The 19,186-nt window shown below is 35.0% G+C and overlaps 2 protein-coding genes across 2 annotated transcripts in view; both read right to left on the bottom strand.

The window, feature by feature from the left end:
- The window catches only part of LOC111062314, a 16,811-nt gene extending 4,447 nt beyond the window's left edge, over nucleotides 1-12,364 (bottom strand). The window contains exons 1-8 of the mRNA XM_039430038.1: nucleotides 12,243-12,364; nucleotides 10,942-11,039; nucleotides 9,756-9,971; nucleotides 7,751-7,887; nucleotides 6,131-6,259; nucleotides 4,732-4,882; nucleotides 2,447-2,521; nucleotides 2,025-2,171 (exon numbers count right to left, since the gene is read on the bottom strand). Coding sequence (XP_039285972.1) covers nucleotides 2,025-2,171; nucleotides 2,447-2,521; nucleotides 4,732-4,882; nucleotides 6,131-6,259; nucleotides 7,751-7,887; nucleotides 9,756-9,971; nucleotides 10,942-11,012 — 926 coding nt within the window. The 5' untranslated portion in view covers nucleotides 11,013-11,039; nucleotides 12,243-12,364. The remainder of the gene's footprint in view (nucleotides 1-2,024; nucleotides 2,172-2,446; nucleotides 2,522-4,731; nucleotides 4,883-6,130; nucleotides 6,260-7,750; nucleotides 7,888-9,755; nucleotides 9,972-10,941; nucleotides 11,040-12,242) is intronic.
- LOC111055964 (serine/threonine-protein phosphatase 6 regulatory subunit 3) overlaps nucleotides 12,015-19,186 on the bottom strand; it is a 26,180-nt gene continuing 19,008 nt past the window's right edge. Inside the window, exons 9-14 of the mRNA XM_039431340.1 lie at nucleotides 16,955-17,169; nucleotides 15,424-15,552; nucleotides 14,755-14,819; nucleotides 13,328-13,391; nucleotides 12,243-12,326; nucleotides 12,015-12,020 (exon numbers count right to left, since the gene is read on the bottom strand). Coding sequence (XP_039287274.1) covers nucleotides 12,015-12,020; nucleotides 12,243-12,326; nucleotides 13,328-13,391; nucleotides 14,755-14,819; nucleotides 15,424-15,552; nucleotides 16,955-17,169 — 563 coding nt within the window. The remainder of the gene's footprint in view (nucleotides 12,021-12,242; nucleotides 12,327-13,327; nucleotides 13,392-14,754; nucleotides 14,820-15,423; nucleotides 15,553-16,954; nucleotides 17,170-19,186) is intronic.

Genomic DNA, 19,186 nt, shown 5'->3' with positions numbered 1-19,186 from the left:
AGATATCGTGTACAAGACGAACATACACACACACAGACCTATACCATAGAGAAACAATAGCGTAAGTAGATATCCCATGGTATAGGGCGTTTATGTCGCAACTTTTACTGTTATCTCAAGCCGATAGTTCACGTAATTCTTTCGCATGCAGCTGTGTGACGCTGGTAGTCTCTCAAATTGTGCCGTTCATACACTCTTACCCCAACAAAACAGTAAAATTCGATAATAATCAACAGTAATCGGCTTGAGATAACAGTAAAAGTTGCTACATAAATGCCCTATACCATGGGATATCTACTTACGCTATTGTTTCTCTATGATAATACATATTTGTCTAAATATTTACAACTTCATGACTTCTGATACAGTGTAAGGGGTGATGTTTTGGTATTTAAATACTGACTAAGCATTAGAATATTGCAACTTTTTACACTTATTATTGCTGTAAAATCAAAATATTCCCATAATAATCTTCTAGTGCTTCATTATATTGATTGTACAAAATGAATGAAATTAAATAATATATAATTAAGTACAGAGATACCAAAAGGCACGATTTGAAATATAAAACTAGATAGTTCCAACAAATTGTTTCATAATAATAATAATATTCGTATGACTTTTATTGGTGGGGAGTCCCTGACGGAAGTTCCACCTCGCCTGAATATATCATTTGAGCCGTCAATGGGCCTTACGACTGTTATAGTTCAGCCGGAATCGACAGTTTAACGTGCCCATCCGATAACACGGGAGTGACCTGTTCAAAAACTTTTGGCTCTGAGTGGGTTTGAACCGGGATCATTGAATAAATAAATAACATTTTATTGTCAGAAAGCCATATTATATAGCATGGCCAAAGACATTTAACTGAATTACAGTTTTATGACTAATTACAGTTAGGTCACAAAGCTAGGATTTGTTATCACAATATGTTCATAATTATGACACTCATAGAATTCGGTCAATTTATAGAAAGGATTTAAAATCAGCCATCCGTACATCTTTTGTTCAAATATTTTTTGAGATTATACAACAAATTAATATGAGGAGGCAGTTTATTAGTTTCTGCCCTGTGATCTCAAAACTGTTGAGAGACTTTGACAATCTTTGGTGCTGTATATCTATGCGGCTACTATGTCTAGTGTTAAAAGAATGCATACTCTGATTTTTCCGGGTATGAATGAGGACATAATATATATATATATATATATATATAATATATATATATATATAAATAAATAAATAAATAAATCACAGTTAGAATTTTTTCAGTAATGAACAAAGGTCTGCAATGCTCAAAATAAGATGAACCTGTAATAATTCTCAGAGCTTTCTTTTGAAGAAGCAGAACATCATATGAGAGGCAATACCCCATAAGATCAGACCGTAAGCACTACCTCCGTTTACGGAGGTAGTGCCGTAAGACAATACTGTGGACATAATACGGCTTAAATGATATATTCAGGCGGTGGGACCTTCCCGCAAGGGATTCCCCACCAGCTAAAGCTATACGAATTTACCTTACTGTGGAAAAATGAAAAGTGAGCCGTTCTCAAATACTATTTTGGCACAAGACCAGTGAGACTTTAAAACAAATATATTACTCTGCCAAGTTTTAAGCTGACATACTTCAAGTGTGGCTCCCATGTAAGCTTTGAATCCATATGGATGCCTAAAAATTTCACACTTGCAGGATTTTCAACTGAGATTACCCTCCTCAAATTGAAGTTCATTTGCTCGGTTTTACTATTATTAAGAGCAAGGCAGTTTGCTTTGAACCACCGAGATGCTTGCTCCAAAGTAAGCTTGCTTTCCTGGATAAGGCTATTGAGATCATTGTTGAGATTCAAGAGTGTGGAGTCATCTGCATACAAAAATGTATCAGAATGGACGTGAGATGGAAAATCATGATCAAAAAGAGGAAAGGTCCAAGTACAGAACCCTGAGGCACCCCGGACTCGACCTTTAACATTGATGACTTGTACCATTTCTACCCAAAGTGACAAGTTGACTTGATTACTCACATTTCAGGCTGCACCTCATTTTTCCCTCCTTGTTCCTCTCTACTGCTGTCCACACTCATCTCCTTGTCTTTGACGTCATCCTTGTTCTCTTCAGTTGCTGCTATTTCTCCGTTAGCTGTCGACATAAGGCCTGTTCCAGAGAGGAACCTGAACAAATACAAAAATTAAATTGAAATTTTCGAGTTCGTAAAAATAGTAAAAAGATGAGCTAATTCTCAATGAGATTAACACTTTTAACTGATAGTATTGGCAAGTACTCTATCAAGACTATCAGATATAGATGTTGAAAAAATATGTGGTTTACTTTCAATATTTTTCATATTCGTCACCTACCACAATGTATTGCAAATATGTTTCAATAATTGTAAAAATAGATATTTTTGTTGGATAAACTTTGAATTTGATTTTAAATATTCACTAACCTGAAATTATCGATGAGCATTGCACTTTCAGCTGGCTCATTTTGCGGCACACTACTAATATTAGCATTATTATCACTGAAAACAGAATACAAAAACACATAAATATTTCGGTTATAAAACAAATAATAAAGGATAGTTTCAATACAATCTGTTCTATTTACAATACCAATAATAACAACAACTTGTGATTCTCTAATATCAATAGTGATACGAGTTTCAATTTGAATTTTCAAAAATCATGGTTCAATAATAAACTACTTTCTCCAAAATATACATTGAGAAGTGAGCTACGAGCTATCAATATAATAGAGAAAAGATAGCATAAGAAGATATCCCATGGTATAGGATGTTTATGCTCTAAATTACAATATTGTTAACTGCCGATAGTCCTACAGTGTGGTCCACGTTATAATGGCAGTGTTTGATTAGCAATGGTATTGCTATCCTTGTCTATCAATCAACAAAGCGGATAGCACTATCTCTTTCATGCTTTGCTCTGTTGCCAGATCGTCTTTTAACAATGTAGAATTAATTATTATTCAACAAAACGTTTCATCTTAATTATGAAATTATTGAAAAATATGATTTCTTGCTTAGCAAAATATAATTGATTATTTTATATTGCATCAATAAACCTGTATCAGCTACCGTCAAAAGAAGACATTGACAAGACAGAGGATCGGCAACGTTGTTCTCCTATCTTTCTCCATTGTCATTATAACGTGGACATCACTATAGTAGTTGTTTTTCGTGAAGATATGTGACGCTGGACAGTCTCTCATACTGTGCCGTTCTTACACTCATAAACTCCCAACAAAACCGTAATATTGGACAGTAATCGGCTTGAGTTAGTAAGGCATTAACGCCATGGGATACCTTCTTATATTATATTTTATTTATATTACCGAGCGAAGTGAGGTCTAAGATTCAAGTCGACGGTTTGGCATTTCTCTTAATTTTTAAATGTTTATATGTTGCGCATTTACGGCGAAACGCGGTAATAGATTTTCATGAAATTTGACAGGTATGTTCCTTTTTTAATCGCGCGTCGACGTATATACAAGGTTTTTGGAAATTTTGCATTTCAAGGATAATATAAAAGGAAAAAGGAGCCTCCTTCATATGCCAATATTAGAGTAAAAATCAGACTAGAATTATTCAACATAAATCAGCTGACAAGTGATTACACAGATGTGTGGAGAAGCCAGTCTATTGCTGTATTTCCATAAGGTCTACAGTTTCAATCAGGTACTTGTGGATGAGAATACTGCGTGAGGTCTACTGTTCACAGAACTACTAGTATTATAATAGATAGAATATAAAAATAACTATTTAATAATTGCAAAATTACAAAAAACCATAAATTCAAAAAGGAACAAAACCTGTCGAATTTCATGAAAATCTATTGCTGCGTTTCGCTTTAAATGCGGAACATAAATATAAACATACAAACATAATACTAGTAGTTCTGTGAACAGTAGACCTCACGCAGTATTCTCATCCACAAGTACCTGATTGAAACTATAGACCTTATGGAAATACAGCAATAGACTGGCTTCTCCACACATCTGTATAATCAATTGTCAGCTGATTTATGATGAATAATTCTATAGTCTGATTTTTACTCTAATATTGGCGTATGAAGGAGGCTCCTTTTTCCTTTTATATTATTCTTGAAATGCAAAATTTCTAAAAACCTTGTATATACGTCGACGCACAATTAAAAAAGGAACATACCTGTCAAATTTCATGAAAATCTATTCCCGCGTTTTGCCGTAAATGCGCAACATATAAACATTTAAACATTAAGAGAAATGCCAAACCGTAGACTTGAATCTTAGACCTCATTTCGCTCGGTTAATAAATTCCGGATTTTCAACGAAGTATTAAACTTTTTTATTGAATATAATAAATATCAAGTTAAAAATATTGACGTTAGCCGTGAGTATAACATTTTAGATGTGGAACCACCGTACGTGATCAGTCACATAATGATTTTCAACAATTGGAGCATTGTGAACAACACACATTTATTCATCACTGCATAGGGTTGTGTGGCAGAGAGGACCTGGAGTCCTAACTCCACCCTTAATAAATGTAATCAAATCTATCAATCACTGAATAGGGGGCATTGATTAGCACAACTACTCAGCAAAAATAATTTGAGTATTTTTAGATTGATTCCTACGGATTTTGCAGATTTGATGCCTAGTGAAATCGGACTCCCCGATTTTGGGATTTTCAAAAAGAAATAATTATAATTGTTTGTAAATATTTGCACTGACCTAGAGGGGGAAGAGGAGGGAAGACCAACAGAGGCAGAGGCAGATATGATGCCACTGAACGAGTCGACAGACGCCGAGTTTAGCAGAGAGTTGGCAGTCGACTCCGACTGAAAGGCAACTGAGCCGGTCGGCTCCGATCTATTATCACTAGCTGCAATCACAAATAAACAAACTTAGTTGGCAAATAAAATAAAAACATAATAAACATCAAGAAAATATGCATAGTAATTGGGTAATTTCGTTCGCTAGCGCAACAAAACTATCAGCAAGTCAATATTCTGCTTATATTTAGTTACTAAACTTTAAAAATACTTGACTAATGAAAACGCCGCTCAAGACCGACTAATTACGATACTACAAGTCTGAACATACATGTTGTGTCTTCAGCGAAAGGCATCAAATGAAAAAACAGCTGTTTGACAGCAGCTTCTAACAAAAATAAACAGCCAATCCTATTATATTAAGCGAGCAATTTCTGTAGATCTGTTTATATTTTTATATCTGGTTATTTATGTTCAACGGATCTCAAAAACGGCTCTAACGATTTTCACGAAATTTGGAACATAGTAGGTTTATGATATAAAATTTGATTGCACTAGGTCTCATCCCTGGGAAAACTCGCTGAAGGACATGAAAAGGATAACAATTATTCATCCTTGGAAAAACAGATGATAATTTCGTCTTCTGTCGAAACAGAAGATGCGTGTGTGTGAGAGAGACATAATTATTTCCAGCTGTGTAATCAATCAGCGAGAATTATTATCTAGAAATTTTAATCGACTTGATCAAAATAATCTGATTTGTTTACATTACATGATAATCATTATAAACTAGAGTATATAATAATTTTCAAAGTTAATCATTATTTGACAATTTTAAGTGATTAGTGAGTGTTATTTCGTTATTCAATTTGGTTTGTAAATAGTCTGAATTGAAACTTTTTTGTTTTTAAATGTTTGGACTGAAAATTGAACCTGAATTCAAGTGTATGGAACATAACCTACTTTCTGGACTATTTATAGTGTATAAATCAAAATTCGGGGAAGGAACAGTTTTGGGCTGTGCCTGTTAGTCCTTCCCCAATCATTTTACAAAATTGTGTTCTGTTTATCAATAGTTTATAAATAAATAACGAGCGAAGCTCGGTGCCCCGATATTAAAAATAAACAAACCATTGGAAATTACAAATTTTAATGATAAAATAAGGTAACCTCAAATAAACAATCAAATGAAAAACAAAGAATCAAAGATACAGAAACCTAACCTAAAAGAAATGTTGTTCGAAGCCTTTCTCTGATGACACAACATGTATGACGAACATGTGTGTGCACACTTGTTCTGTCGTTAGCGGCCACCCTTATAAATATTAAAGAATAGACAACATTAAATCTATACTTACTAAAGCCGTCGGAAGCAGCCGTATCAAACTGAGCGTCAAAATTAGCCCAGCCTTCATCATCGGTTGACGTACTAATCGGCGTATTAGCCCACGGATCTTGCTGAGGGATCACGCTAGACGTCGACCAAGCTAAAAATGACATATGATTAATTCAAAGCTAAAAATTACATACATGATTAATACATTTGATTAATTCAAAGCTAAAAATGACAAACAATTGATTAATACAGCCACTAGTGCAGGCATGTGCTTTCTTTTTGTAAGAAATGTTTTCACTGGAGTTTGGAGTGCTAGATAACAATGGTACTGGATAAATTTTAATAAAACAAACGGCGCATTGCGCTGCTGGTTTATTGTACTAGTTTACATTTTTATTGTGTAATAGAAGCGACGGGATATAGCATGAGCGCCTTCAACTACCACCACATCAGACTCAACACTGAGGGCCGGTTTCCGAGCTCGGGATTTAGCCAAGTTTAGACTTTAAACAGCTGGAGCCAGAAAATTGGCTTTCCGAAACGGGGCGTGAACGTAGTTTTTATTATAATCTTTATTTTCTCATTTCTATAATTATTGTAAACGTTTTTCCTTGACGAAATGAAACATTCCAAAATAGATGAAACTTAACACTATTTTATCTTGATTTTATTTTGTGTTAAATTTTCTAGTTTTTCGAAATTTAAACGTGGACTACAAACGCCCCGTTTCGGAAAGCCAATTTTCGAACTCCAGCTGTTTAAAGTCTAGAACTTAGCTAAATCCCGAGTTCGGAAACCGGCCCTGAATGTTTTAGGGTGGGGGTAAAGCCTAGTTTACACATCGCCAATTGGCGAGACAGTTGTCTTTGGACAATTGTCAACACATGGTTGCGGATTGTCGGAGGCCAGGCCAGTTAAACGAGAAGATCTTTATACGGGGTCAACTATTGGCACGTCAGTTGACAGCTAAACATGTCCGAGTTCTCGTCATCTGTTGTGACTAAACAGCTGAACTGGCAAAACCAAGACAGCGCTATCGGCCTACACCGTTCACACGGCGCCAATTGTAGCGACAACTGAGATTCCGAGTGGTGGGGGGCTCGCTGGGCCCAATTGACTGTCCATAGTCTACTCCCGGAGACAGTTGAATTTCGGGCCAATTGTCGGGACAGTTGGCAAGACAATTAGCCTGAAGTGTTTATACGAAGAATATAAACTATAATATATAATTTCATGCCAGTCAATTGTCTCGCCAATTGACATCGTATAAAATAGGCTTAAGAGATTGGTGAGTTTGTTTTCGCCAGCCTGTACCCTCACTTCCAACACGAATTCCTATCTCTTTTTGTGTAGTTGAGAATTGAAAAAATAAGACAATTTCTTGGTCTTTTTCATTTAATAGAAATTCTTATCCTACACCTACCGTAAGCATGCAGAGTGAGAGGGAAAGATGTGTGAGACATGCTCACATATCCCTATCACGCTAGCCACTCTTCCACAGTTTTAGAGGTTGAGGGTCAGGTTATATCTCGTGGCCTCTAAAACACTTGATTAAAAATATCATTAACTATTGAGTTGAATATTATCAAGTATTAAAAATATGTATTCATTTATAACTGCCAGCAATGATTTTTTTACTTACGAGCAGCTGATCGATTATTGTTGATAACCCATTGGTCGAGCTCCATGCCCCCTCCCCCCTCCTCACGGCCCTCGGGTCCCGGCCTCTCAATGTCGTCAGCCCGGTTGAAGTTGGCTGCACTGTCGCCGTTCCACGCCCTAAAATGTGAAACAGTAATAATTAATTCTCTAATGGAATACAGTCATATAATAATGCCGGATACACATGTTGGCCCAATGGAGGCGGCCAACGTCGACCAGCAACAGTGTGTGGATGCGTGACCAACACTGGCCAACATTGGCCTTCGTAAGTAATTGTACCTTTAGCAGGCTGGGCGAGGTTACTGGGCCAACACAAATAGTAAGCTACCAACCTCAAACTGATAAAATAATGTTTAAATCTCTCGACGACACAATCAATGTCGGCCCACACGAGTATATTCTCTTCTTCTCCTCGTCTTCTTGCTTCTCCTTCCTCCACCACTTCTTATCCTCCTGTACCCTCATCCTCATCCTACTCTTTTCCTCTTCTTCTTTTTCTTCTTCCCCTCCTTCTTCTTCTTCATCATCATATTCTTCTTCTTCTTTTTCTTAATCATCATCATCTTCTTTTTCTTAATAATCATCTTCTTCTTCTTCTCCTCCTCCTCTTCCTCCTCCTTCTTCATCATCTTCTTCTCTTTTAACCCGGTCGTGTGTTAATGGGAAGGATCTTTTATATCCTTCTAAAAGAATCGACAATTATTTGTTGAAACACCGCCGATTTATGATTATTATATTATCGTTATTCTAATTGCAAATCTATATTTATTCTCATTGATTAATTATTTATACTTTGTGAAATTCGTTGAATAACTAGCATTATCGTCATTTATTGTAAATTAGTGTATAAGCCAGTAAATATTGTAACATACATAAAAAAAGAAATCTAATCTTCCTTCTTCTGCTCCTCCTCCTTCTTCTTCATCATCAACATCTTCTTCTTCTTCTTCTTATCTGCTCCTCCGCTTCTCTTCTTCCTCGGTCTGTTCGGTCCTGTGAGTTCTTGTAAAATTGAAAAACTCTCAACGACAAGTCGGCGACGATAATTATGTCGTCCGACAATCGGCCTACACGGTCGGTGTGCTTATATGAATGCTATTCCATTAGCCACCACATAATTTCGACTCCCTTTTTGTGTCGTCACAAAATCGTAGTATGTGAAACCGGCCATTCGATCACATGTAAATGATTTATTTTATTCATTTATAAATTATAAGACTGTGAGACAGCAGCAGGCTTACACCAAAACTGATTTTCTTTCAAATTCATATTTCTCACAGTAACTCAGGAGATAAAATGCATCATCCAGTATCCAAACATGAGTAGTTTATTAAGTATTAACCGAGTAGATGGGAGTAAGTATATAGGTTGTTTAGATAGATAGATAAATGTCTTTTATTTTCACTGTATAACATTACAAAAGGTAATGATAAAAGACATTTATCTATCTAAACAACCTATATACTTACTCCCATCTACTCGGTTAATACCTAATAAACTACTCATGTTACTCATGTGGATAAATGTATACGGAACAAGGCACTAGAAAGGAATATACTGTATAGGATTTATAAAATAGAATTATAATACCCTTTGAATTAATAAAATAATAGATTAAGAATACAAATTAAAACTACTAAAGTGGGAGAGAAATTACTTTTAACATGAGCATGAAGCAAAATGACACGGCGCATCCAATTGTGCGCAGGATGTCTGTCTGTGTCTACGCTACAAACTGTGGAGGGAGAAATGAGTTTCTCCTCTTCATGTTAAAAGTAATATATCTCAGACTTTAGTTTCAGTGTTCACACCTATCAAGTTGTGCACTATAATATTATATTTCATAAATAAAAGAAAGTAGCCCTGAATTCATACATTTTAAGAACTGTGTAGGATGATATTCCTCAAGTAACATTACAATTTCACTGTAACAACAGTAATTTTTTTCCAAAAGATAGGAGGGAGATTATAGTGAGTTGACCTACCATTGAGCATTGCCATCCTCATCCCTAGCATCCCCGCCCCCATCCTCACTGTCATCATCATCATTGTCATCGTCATCATCGAGGGTATGCACCTTCTGCGCACAGAACTCCTCGAACAGCGCCTCCCTCCTGTCCTGCTCGGTGTCCCCCTCTGCACCCTCCTCGGCCCCTCCACCACCTCCCGGCAGCGACCTGCTCATCTGGTCCACGGACGGACTGCAAACACAACAAAAACACAAAAATATTACTACAGTATAATAAAATCAATAATGTGAAAATTTACAAAATCAAAGTACCTTTTTCAACTTTATTTTATTATTCACAAAGTAGCGAGTAAATACAAATAGCCCTTAACAAAATAGTGTATAGTAATAGTATAGACTGTAACCAAAACGAAAAATTCATATCAAGAGAAAGAATTGAGACACAAAAAAAGAAAACCTATAGGCCTAACGTTATTAACAGTAATTTATTCATTCATTAATTGAGACAACAGGTAGAAACCCATTTTGCCTCCTTCACACAATACAGTAATTTTTAACATCTATTCATTTATTCATATGCAAAAACAATCCAGGTAAAAAAACAGGCATTTGCCCAAAACTGCTTTAAACCTTAATTTGGAATACACAGTCTAAAGGTTATGTTACTTAATTAATTAATTATTAAGTCAGCATCTGACAATTAAAGCAGGTCATTAACCAAAACGAAAAAAATAATATCAAGAGAAAGAATTGAGACTCAAAAAAGGAAGCCTATAACATTATTTAGAGTCATTTAATTATTCATGGAGACATCAGGTAGAAACCAATTTCTCTTTCTTCACACAATACAGTATTTTTTAACATCTATTGTGTCAGCATCTGACAATCAAAGCAGGCTATTCACTATTCGATTTGTTATCCAACTTGTGGTTCAAACTCCAATGTTGGATCCGACATCGGACCGTAAACGGGGCTGTTGAAAGTCTGGTCGGATGTTGGAGTGTAGTCAGACGAGATGGATCAAGTTTAGTAGAGGTTCGATATCCGACATCCGTCTAGCCTTTGTTTTCCTTCATTTGTAGACTGTAGATTCGGTAGGAAGGGGTGATTATGAAGGTAGGCTACAAGGATAATTTATTCAAGAAAATAAATAGTACAAATATAGTCTAGAGTGATAGTTTTTAAAAATGTAAACTACTCACTTCAAGGATTCATCGGGTTCATTGAACTCGGCTTCATCATAGCCGAATGCATCAGGCAATGGTTCAGCCATTGAATGCTTCAAATAATCGCTGTACAACTGAAACAACCAATTATTACAATTATGATTTATTAGTACAATTAAGACAAATTGGATACAATGTTAACTTCCTAAGAAGTTTATTATCGTTTCAAAGCATAATAATGATAACGTATATAATATACTTTATGAAAAAAATATATATGTTTTAAAATATTTTTATTTACATCAACCACCATGAATACATGAAACCAATAGATGATATTATCATTTGAATATAACAATTCAAATACTATGAACTTTAAATTTTTCTAAGCAATTACAAGTCATACCGAACAATTATTATTGTAGGCTATCTCATATTGGTGGAGACACTCCTCCTGTGTTGACCCGATTCCCTTAATAAATAGAGGTATTATCACTATTTAGGTGACTTCAAACCACCAAATTTGTGATGATGAAGTGACAATTGAAAAAGTAAATAAATAAATTTTATTAACTCAAGAATTTGGTTCGAACATAGAGTATTGTCAATAAAAAGATTAAAAAATAATAATAATAATTACATATTGTTAGACATAGAACAATATCAATTAATTATTTTCAGTTACAGTCTCAAGTTATTGTTTACTTAATTTCAGTTCAGTCTTACAGTTTTAGAAACATCACATTTTTATTAAATCTCTAGTCAAGATCAACAGTTGGGTGTCACAAAACAAAGTCAACAGCTAAAATAGTATTGTAAACAGACAGAAAACAAAACACAGCAAACAAGAAACAAACTTTCAGAAAACATGCATATTACAGTTCAAATCAAGAATCACAGCCTACATGTCAAACTCAGTTTCATTCAAGAACTCAGCAATAGAGTAGAAAGGTTTCTTCTTTTGAAGTCTACACTTATATTCATTGAAAGGAGCTATTCTTACATGGAGAGGTAAACTATTATATAATTTTATACCACCCACAAGCCAGTGGTCTTGTGTCTTTTTCAGTCTACACCGAGGGACATTAATAATAAGACTAGATCTTACATTAAAGCTGTGCAAAGAACCACGTTCATCATAGTTTGATATGGTTTTCTCAACATGTATTAGAAAAGTTAATATGTACAGGCTGTAAACAGTCAATAATTTTAATTGGATATAGAGAGGTCGACAAGATTCTCTGGGAAACAAAACACAGCAAAAAGTATTTATTCATAATCATGTACAGGTCAATATATGGCAATATTGATTGATAGAAAAATTCAAGAGAACTAACCTGTTGAGCATTAGCATATTGTGAGATATCAGAGTAGTCTTTACTATCCTGTGTACTGGCACGAGCCGGATGTTCTCCACCACCCTGTAATTAATCATTAATCATTATTAACAAAGATAAATGAAAATTAATAGTAAAGTAATAAAAATTAATAATAAATACATACTATTCAAGTACTCTAAATATGATCACAGTTCCAACTTGACCAATAAACTAACAAATATTGTTAGGCTAAACAAATTGAATTGAGAGAGTTCCCGGTGAAAATATCAGTAACTTTTTGTGTAGTTGAGAAGTTGATATTGTGGTAATTATTCATATTGAATGAAAAAGACTAAGAAATTGTCAAAAAACCACAGATTTATTGATACTTAGAAAGACCAGTTTCGGTTATTACACCATTGTCAATCTCTGATAAACTAAACTGTAATCTCGGAGTTTATCAGAGATTGACAATGGTGTAATAACCGAAACCGGTCTTTCTAAGTATCAATAAATCTGTGGTTTTTTGACAATTTCTTAGTCTTTTTCATGCAATATCAGTAACTTATTTGAAAAAAATAAACTAATCACAAAGCGAGAGGTAATCGGCTCATTCATGTGGAGAACGTAATTCATAAGATAAAAACATCAATCCATTTAATGGTCTATAGGGATATAGAAAAGATAGCATAAGAAGATATCCTTGGTATAGGTTATTTATGTTCCAAGTTTCAAGCCGATGTTTTGTTCACTCAAGCCGATTACTGTCGACTACTGTCTATTATTACTGTTTTGGCCGGGTGAGAGTGTAAGAACGGTACAGTATGGTAGACTACTACCAGGGTCACATAGCTTCACGAAAAAGAACTACTAGGACTATCGGCTTGAGTTAACAGTAAAATTTGGAGCATAAACGCCCTTTACCATGGGATTTATTTTCTCAATATGCTATTTTTTCTCTATGCTATAGGTTGATATGTATAAAACCTAATGCCTCATAAATCATGACTAAAGCCTGGTTTTCACTAGTAGAGTTAGTGGTCGAGTAACTGGAATACTAACTCTACCGAGCTAACTCTACTCTACTTACTTGGTCGAGTAACTGTTTTCACTACTATTCTGAATAAATGTCCCATGTACCCCCTTCGACAGCCTCCCGGTTGTTTTCTAGAGATAAATAAGTAAATAAATTGATAAATATGTGAATATTTAAGAGAGAATCAACAGTAGCGAGTAAATACGAGTAGCCCTTACTAAAATGGTGAATACTTGAATATTTCCTATTTTAGTTACAATAATGTGAAATATTTCTTCTATGTTTAGTTTTGAAGCATCTAAATTTGAAAATCTACTTTGTGAAAATACTTGAGGACTGAAAATTTTGTGAATTGAAGAACTACAAGACTTGACCTATGTGTTATCTAAATTTGGGAGAGGAATAGCACAAGGTTACCTTATTTTTCCTCTCCCTATCATTTTGATAATGTACTTATTGTATAAATGAATAAAGAATGAATAAAATGAATTGATAAATAAGTAAATAAATTAAATTGAAGAAATATTAATTTGCTGGAAGGACGACACCATTTAATTGCAACAGTCTGTGTGATGCATTGTTTATGCAATTTGTGTTATATTCATGCTGTTTGTACGTATTTCTTTTTGTAAATAAATTGATAATTCAGGTCTTATTGCATATATTCAAGGTGGGCGCACACTGATCGTCATCGGACGGACGGCACGCATCGGACGATTAGATTAAATGCATTGTTTTCAATTGGAGTGCGCATACCTATCTGCATCTTATAGGTATGCGCACTCCAATTGAAAACAATGCATCAAATCTAATCGTCCGATGCGTGCCGTCCGTCCGATGACGATCTGTGTGCGCCTACCTTTAAAAGGAATTCTTGTTTGTTTCTGATATCCTCGACAATAGAATGAAGTTAAGGATCCACATTCATATCGACCAAGGGTGAGAAGATTGTTAATTACTCTTCTAACAATATGGACAGTAAAAATGGTACTTAGTTATTCATAATTATAGATACGTTTACAATCTGAAAATGTAATTTTTCAACAGTAATTAGTGGGATATGCGGTCTATATATCGATGAAGAAACTTATGGGATCGTAAATCACTCTCAATGTGGCCTCACCCTAATATTCCAATTAGAGAAATTCAATTTAAACTATCCATTAGTTACAAAATCCAATAAGGTATCCACACATAAATTTATTAGTGTATAATCTGCGAGTGTAATAATTCAACAGTAATTAGTAGGATGTGAGATCTAACTACATACTGTATAAATATAGAAACCCATGTGATTGCAGATCGATCTCTATGTTACATCACCTTAATATTTTAACCCACTATGAGGGAGATTCACCTTAAACTATTCAATAAATATAATCAAATAAACATATCAACCCAAAATTGTATTCAGAGTTCACATTGAAAAAGTATATGATGAGAGTTAGGAAAATATTAGAAGGATTATTATAAAGAAATTGAAAAGCCACTTACTGTTCTTCATCATTTTCATTCCATGTATTAACTATTCTTTGTAACAAATTGCAAGTAACAAATACCTGAAACACAATAAGACGCGTATGAGACAAATAGATAATGGTTTAATGAAATAAAAATATTATGTTAACTTGTATACGGCCCGGTTTCTAGGACACATATTAAATCTAATGGACCAATGAATAATGGAAATAGAGCCTTGACATGCTAAATGCTAACACTAATTACAGATTAATAGAAAACTACTAAAGGTACTATGAACTGCAGGAAATACACGCCTGTTCAAAATAACAACTATTAAATATACGAGTTCAGATTGAAAAGTTTCCGTCCACCTAACCAATGATAACTCTCGTTAAAAAGTGTCCTTTAATATTTCAATAGATACTCGCTTATAGTTCGGCCAATTTATGCGTTCAAAACGACTGATATTCTAGTGAGTACCAATTAAAATATTACCAAAAAGATACTCTACATCTTATTAACGAGAGTTGCCATCTTCATGGTTAGGAAACTTTTAATTTTCTCTCGTATTAACTGAAGCCTAATGATAAATAATATTTGAAACATAGCCTATAAAATGCACTTTTTGTCTTGCTTATCGAAATAATGAGAAACATACGTGAGTAACATAATCAGTATTTGAATGAGTTAAATGCTACTTACATCATGAAGTAAAACGTTTTCTTTACTAATTTCTTCGCAGTTCAGTAGATCACAATTAATAGCAAATGATAGGCACTTTTCGACCTGCGTATGCAGAAAATTGTTCCAGGTATACTTGAAAAATAGATCCTGAAAAATGAAAGAAATTGGTAAGGAATGAAAGACATCGAAATAATGAAAATCACGTCAGTCAAAGCATAAGAGAATCAATTTACGTAGTATAAGTGAGTATAAGTGAGTGATCAATTCATTTTTTCTCCAAAATACAGTGTACATGCCTGTGAGTAAAATACCCGGAATAAAATGAATTTTTTATTGGGGATGATATTTAGTTGAAATATCCTTGTTTTAAAAGGAAATGTAGAATGAAAAGTGGATATTAATTGACTTTTAAAGCTTCAATTCTGAATGTACGAGGGTGAGTCAATATTATTATCCGCAATGTACTTCTGTTCATGTTGGTAGCACTGTTAATTTGCGTTAATGAGGCATTCTTTGCTTATTTGTGCTTATATATAGGCTGGTTTCAAACTGCTGTTTTTATTCCATTATCACTGACATGTTGTTAATTATGGCCGCTACACTTCAGTGAACAGTTTTCCGAGGTCGGAAGGTGTATCAAGGGAAATTCATCAAAACTTTCAGTGCTATTCGGGAATAGTGCTTTACAATAACTGAGTATTTATGAATGAAATTCAATAAATTTTGTCCACTCTCCTTCAACGAAAAACGGTTGATCCCACTAATCGTTATACTCTTATTAGGTGCAAATGAATAGTGTAGCTGTCATAATTAACAGCTGTTTGTAACTAGCCTAGATATAAACACAAATGAACAAAGAATACATCATCAATGCAAATCAACAGTCCAACCAACATAAAGAAAAATACACCTATATTGCGGGTAATAATTGACTTACACCAGGCGCACACCAACGCGAAAGTTATGTTGCGGTGCGAATTCAATTCGCAGAACTTGCCGTGCGGAAATTTAATACCATTGCGGTGTATGTGCTGGCGCAAACCAATGCGTTGCGAAATATTCCCTTGCGAATAATTTGCAGCTTTTGCTACATGCAGCATTTGCAGCGCTTTTTCGTGTTGCGAATTTTGTGGCGAGTTCTGGAACTACACTAGTTTCGTCTGCCTTGTAAACAACGTAAGTCAACTCGAATATTCTCGCGCTCCACATTGCGATTATTTCGCTTCCCAGTGTGCGTGCCCCAAATATTTCGCAACGAAAACTTTGTTTGGAAACCGCAGTCTGAATTCTTGAAAATTCCGCAACGAATTTGTACGCATCGGTGTGCGCATACCTTTACCCTCGTACTAGTAATGAATAGAATCAAAATGAAGTGGATATTCCTTACAAAATTTGAAATACTGCATACATGATATAGATAATTTTAAATACACTTAGGATCATAGTTTGACATATTTCTGTATAAATGAACAAATTAACTGGAATTACTAAAGTTTAATGACTAAATTAATATGTCTATTAACTGATATGGTATGGAAAAAGTACTCACCAATAAAACCCCAATAGTTCCAAGTTCATGTAATGACTGGTTGATGTTGGGATTATGGGTCGCAATTAGAGCTACTAATAATTTGGCTACATGAAGTCTAGTTTTACCGAAAGGAGGATCAACCACTCCGCAGGTCATTTTTAGTGATGGTTTCTGCAATTCACAAATACAATAATTATCATGAATATTATCAACACGACTATAAAGTTTATACACTTTAAAGTTTTAAAGTGTATTGTAAAATCTGACAAAGCATTATTGGAACGGTTCCACTTGTTACTCGTTCCGCTACTACGTAGACATCATGTCGTCATTTTGTCCGTCTGCGCTGACCGGTGACGTCACAGTCACGGTTCTGCGGCACTGCTTTGATCAAGTTGGTTTCCTATATTATTCGCATTATTAGTTGTGTTATTTGTCATTTCAATTTTAATATTTGTACTATTCGATTTTTTGGAATTTAATTTGTCTTTAGGCATCTTACTTTCTAGATATTTGTTACTTTTTCACCAAACGTTTGTAAACGTTTTACCTACGTTTCAAACACATCCGGCATGTCCCTTTTTCTGACCAGCATTAGCGGTTTTCCGTGTCTTTCAATGGAGTATAGTCGGTGTGTGCATATCTCGCGCCCGGTTCAAACTTTTCATCCAATTCATCTAGTTTACAGAACGTTTTTAAAGGTGAATTATTCTTTCAAACTAATTCATTTATTCTATTCTTCAATTGTGATTCAACTATTCATCGATTTCTTCGCATATTACTCTGATAAACTTTGTCAAAATTGCAACCTCGTGTGGACGTTTATCGCTATTTATCTGATCTACGGAACGTTTTTAAAGTGTGAATTACTTCTTCAAATTAATTCGTTTGTTCTATTCTTCAATTGTGATTCAACTATTCATCGATTTCTTCGCATATTTACGCTGATAAACTTTGTCAAGTTCACAACCTCGTGTGGGCTTCAATTGCCATTCTTGTAACAATTGGCTTCACCTCGTGTAACTCAAACTTTCAAGTTCATCATCTCTACCGTTTGGAAATCAATCTAAAATTCCAACTTGAAGGTCGGATTATTTGTTTGGAATTCTACATGCTCTTGCTTACATTTCCACTGGGGGATTTGCCTGCTGTGGTGGACGCTTCCATTCTTGTCATCGCATGGCCAGATCACATCGTCGCTTGCTGATGTCCTGTTCCTTTGGGTACTGCGGATTCATTGCCTGTCTGCATCTCCTCTTCAAAATTTTATTCAGGTTACGTAAATCGTTCTATTCAATTTTCATTTACGTATGTATTACATAATTGTTTTATTGATGTCTGTCTTGACATTCAATTCACTGAGGCCACTGACGCCTATTAATTGTTTTATTGATGTCTGTCTTGACATTCAATTCACTGAGGCCACTGACGCCTATTAATTGTTTTATTGATGTCTGTCTTGACATTCAATTCACTGAGGCCACTGACGCCTATTAATTGTTTTATTGATGTCTGTCTTGACATTCAATTCACTAAGGCCACCGACGCCTATTAATTCATTGGATTTGACAGCTACCCTTGGCTTTACAAGTGATTTTCTGAGGCCACTGACGCCTATTAATTGTTTTGTTGATGTCTATCTTGACATTCAATTCACTAAGGCCACCGACGCCTATTACTTGTTTTGTTGATGTCTATCTTGACATTCAATTCACTAAGGCCACCGACGCCTATTAATTCATTGGATTTGACAGCTACCCTTGGCTTTACAAGTGATTTTCTGAGGCCACTGACGCCTATTAATTGTTTTGTTGATGTCTATCTTGACATTCAATTCACTAGGCCACCGACGCCTATTAATTCATTGGATTTGACAGCTACCCTTGGCTTTACAAGTGATTTTCTGAGGCCACTGACGCCTATTAATTGTTTTGTTGAGTCTATCTTGACATTCAATTCACTAAGGCCACTGACGCCTATTACTTGTTTTGTTGATGTCTATCTTGACATTCAATTCACTAAGGCCACCGACGCCTATTAATTCATTGGATTTGACAGCTACCCTTGGCTTTACAAGTGATTTTCTGAGGCCACTGACGCCTATTAATTGTTTTGTTGATGTCTATCTTGACATTCAATTCACTAAGGCCACCGATGCCTATTAATTCATTGGATTTGACAGCTACCCTTGGCTTTACAAGTGATTTTCTGAGGCCACTGACGCCTATTAATTGTTTTGTTGATGTCTAT

Source organism: Nilaparvata lugens, chromosome 6 (assembly GCF_014356525.2).
Source record: "Nilaparvata lugens isolate BPH chromosome 6, ASM1435652v1, whole genome shotgun sequence".
NCBI classification, from domain to species: domain Eukaryota; kingdom Metazoa; phylum Arthropoda; class Insecta; order Hemiptera; family Delphacidae; genus Nilaparvata; species Nilaparvata lugens.
The sequence above is the reverse complement of the archived record's forward strand: the minus strand, read 5'-3'. Positions and strand labels throughout refer to the sequence as shown.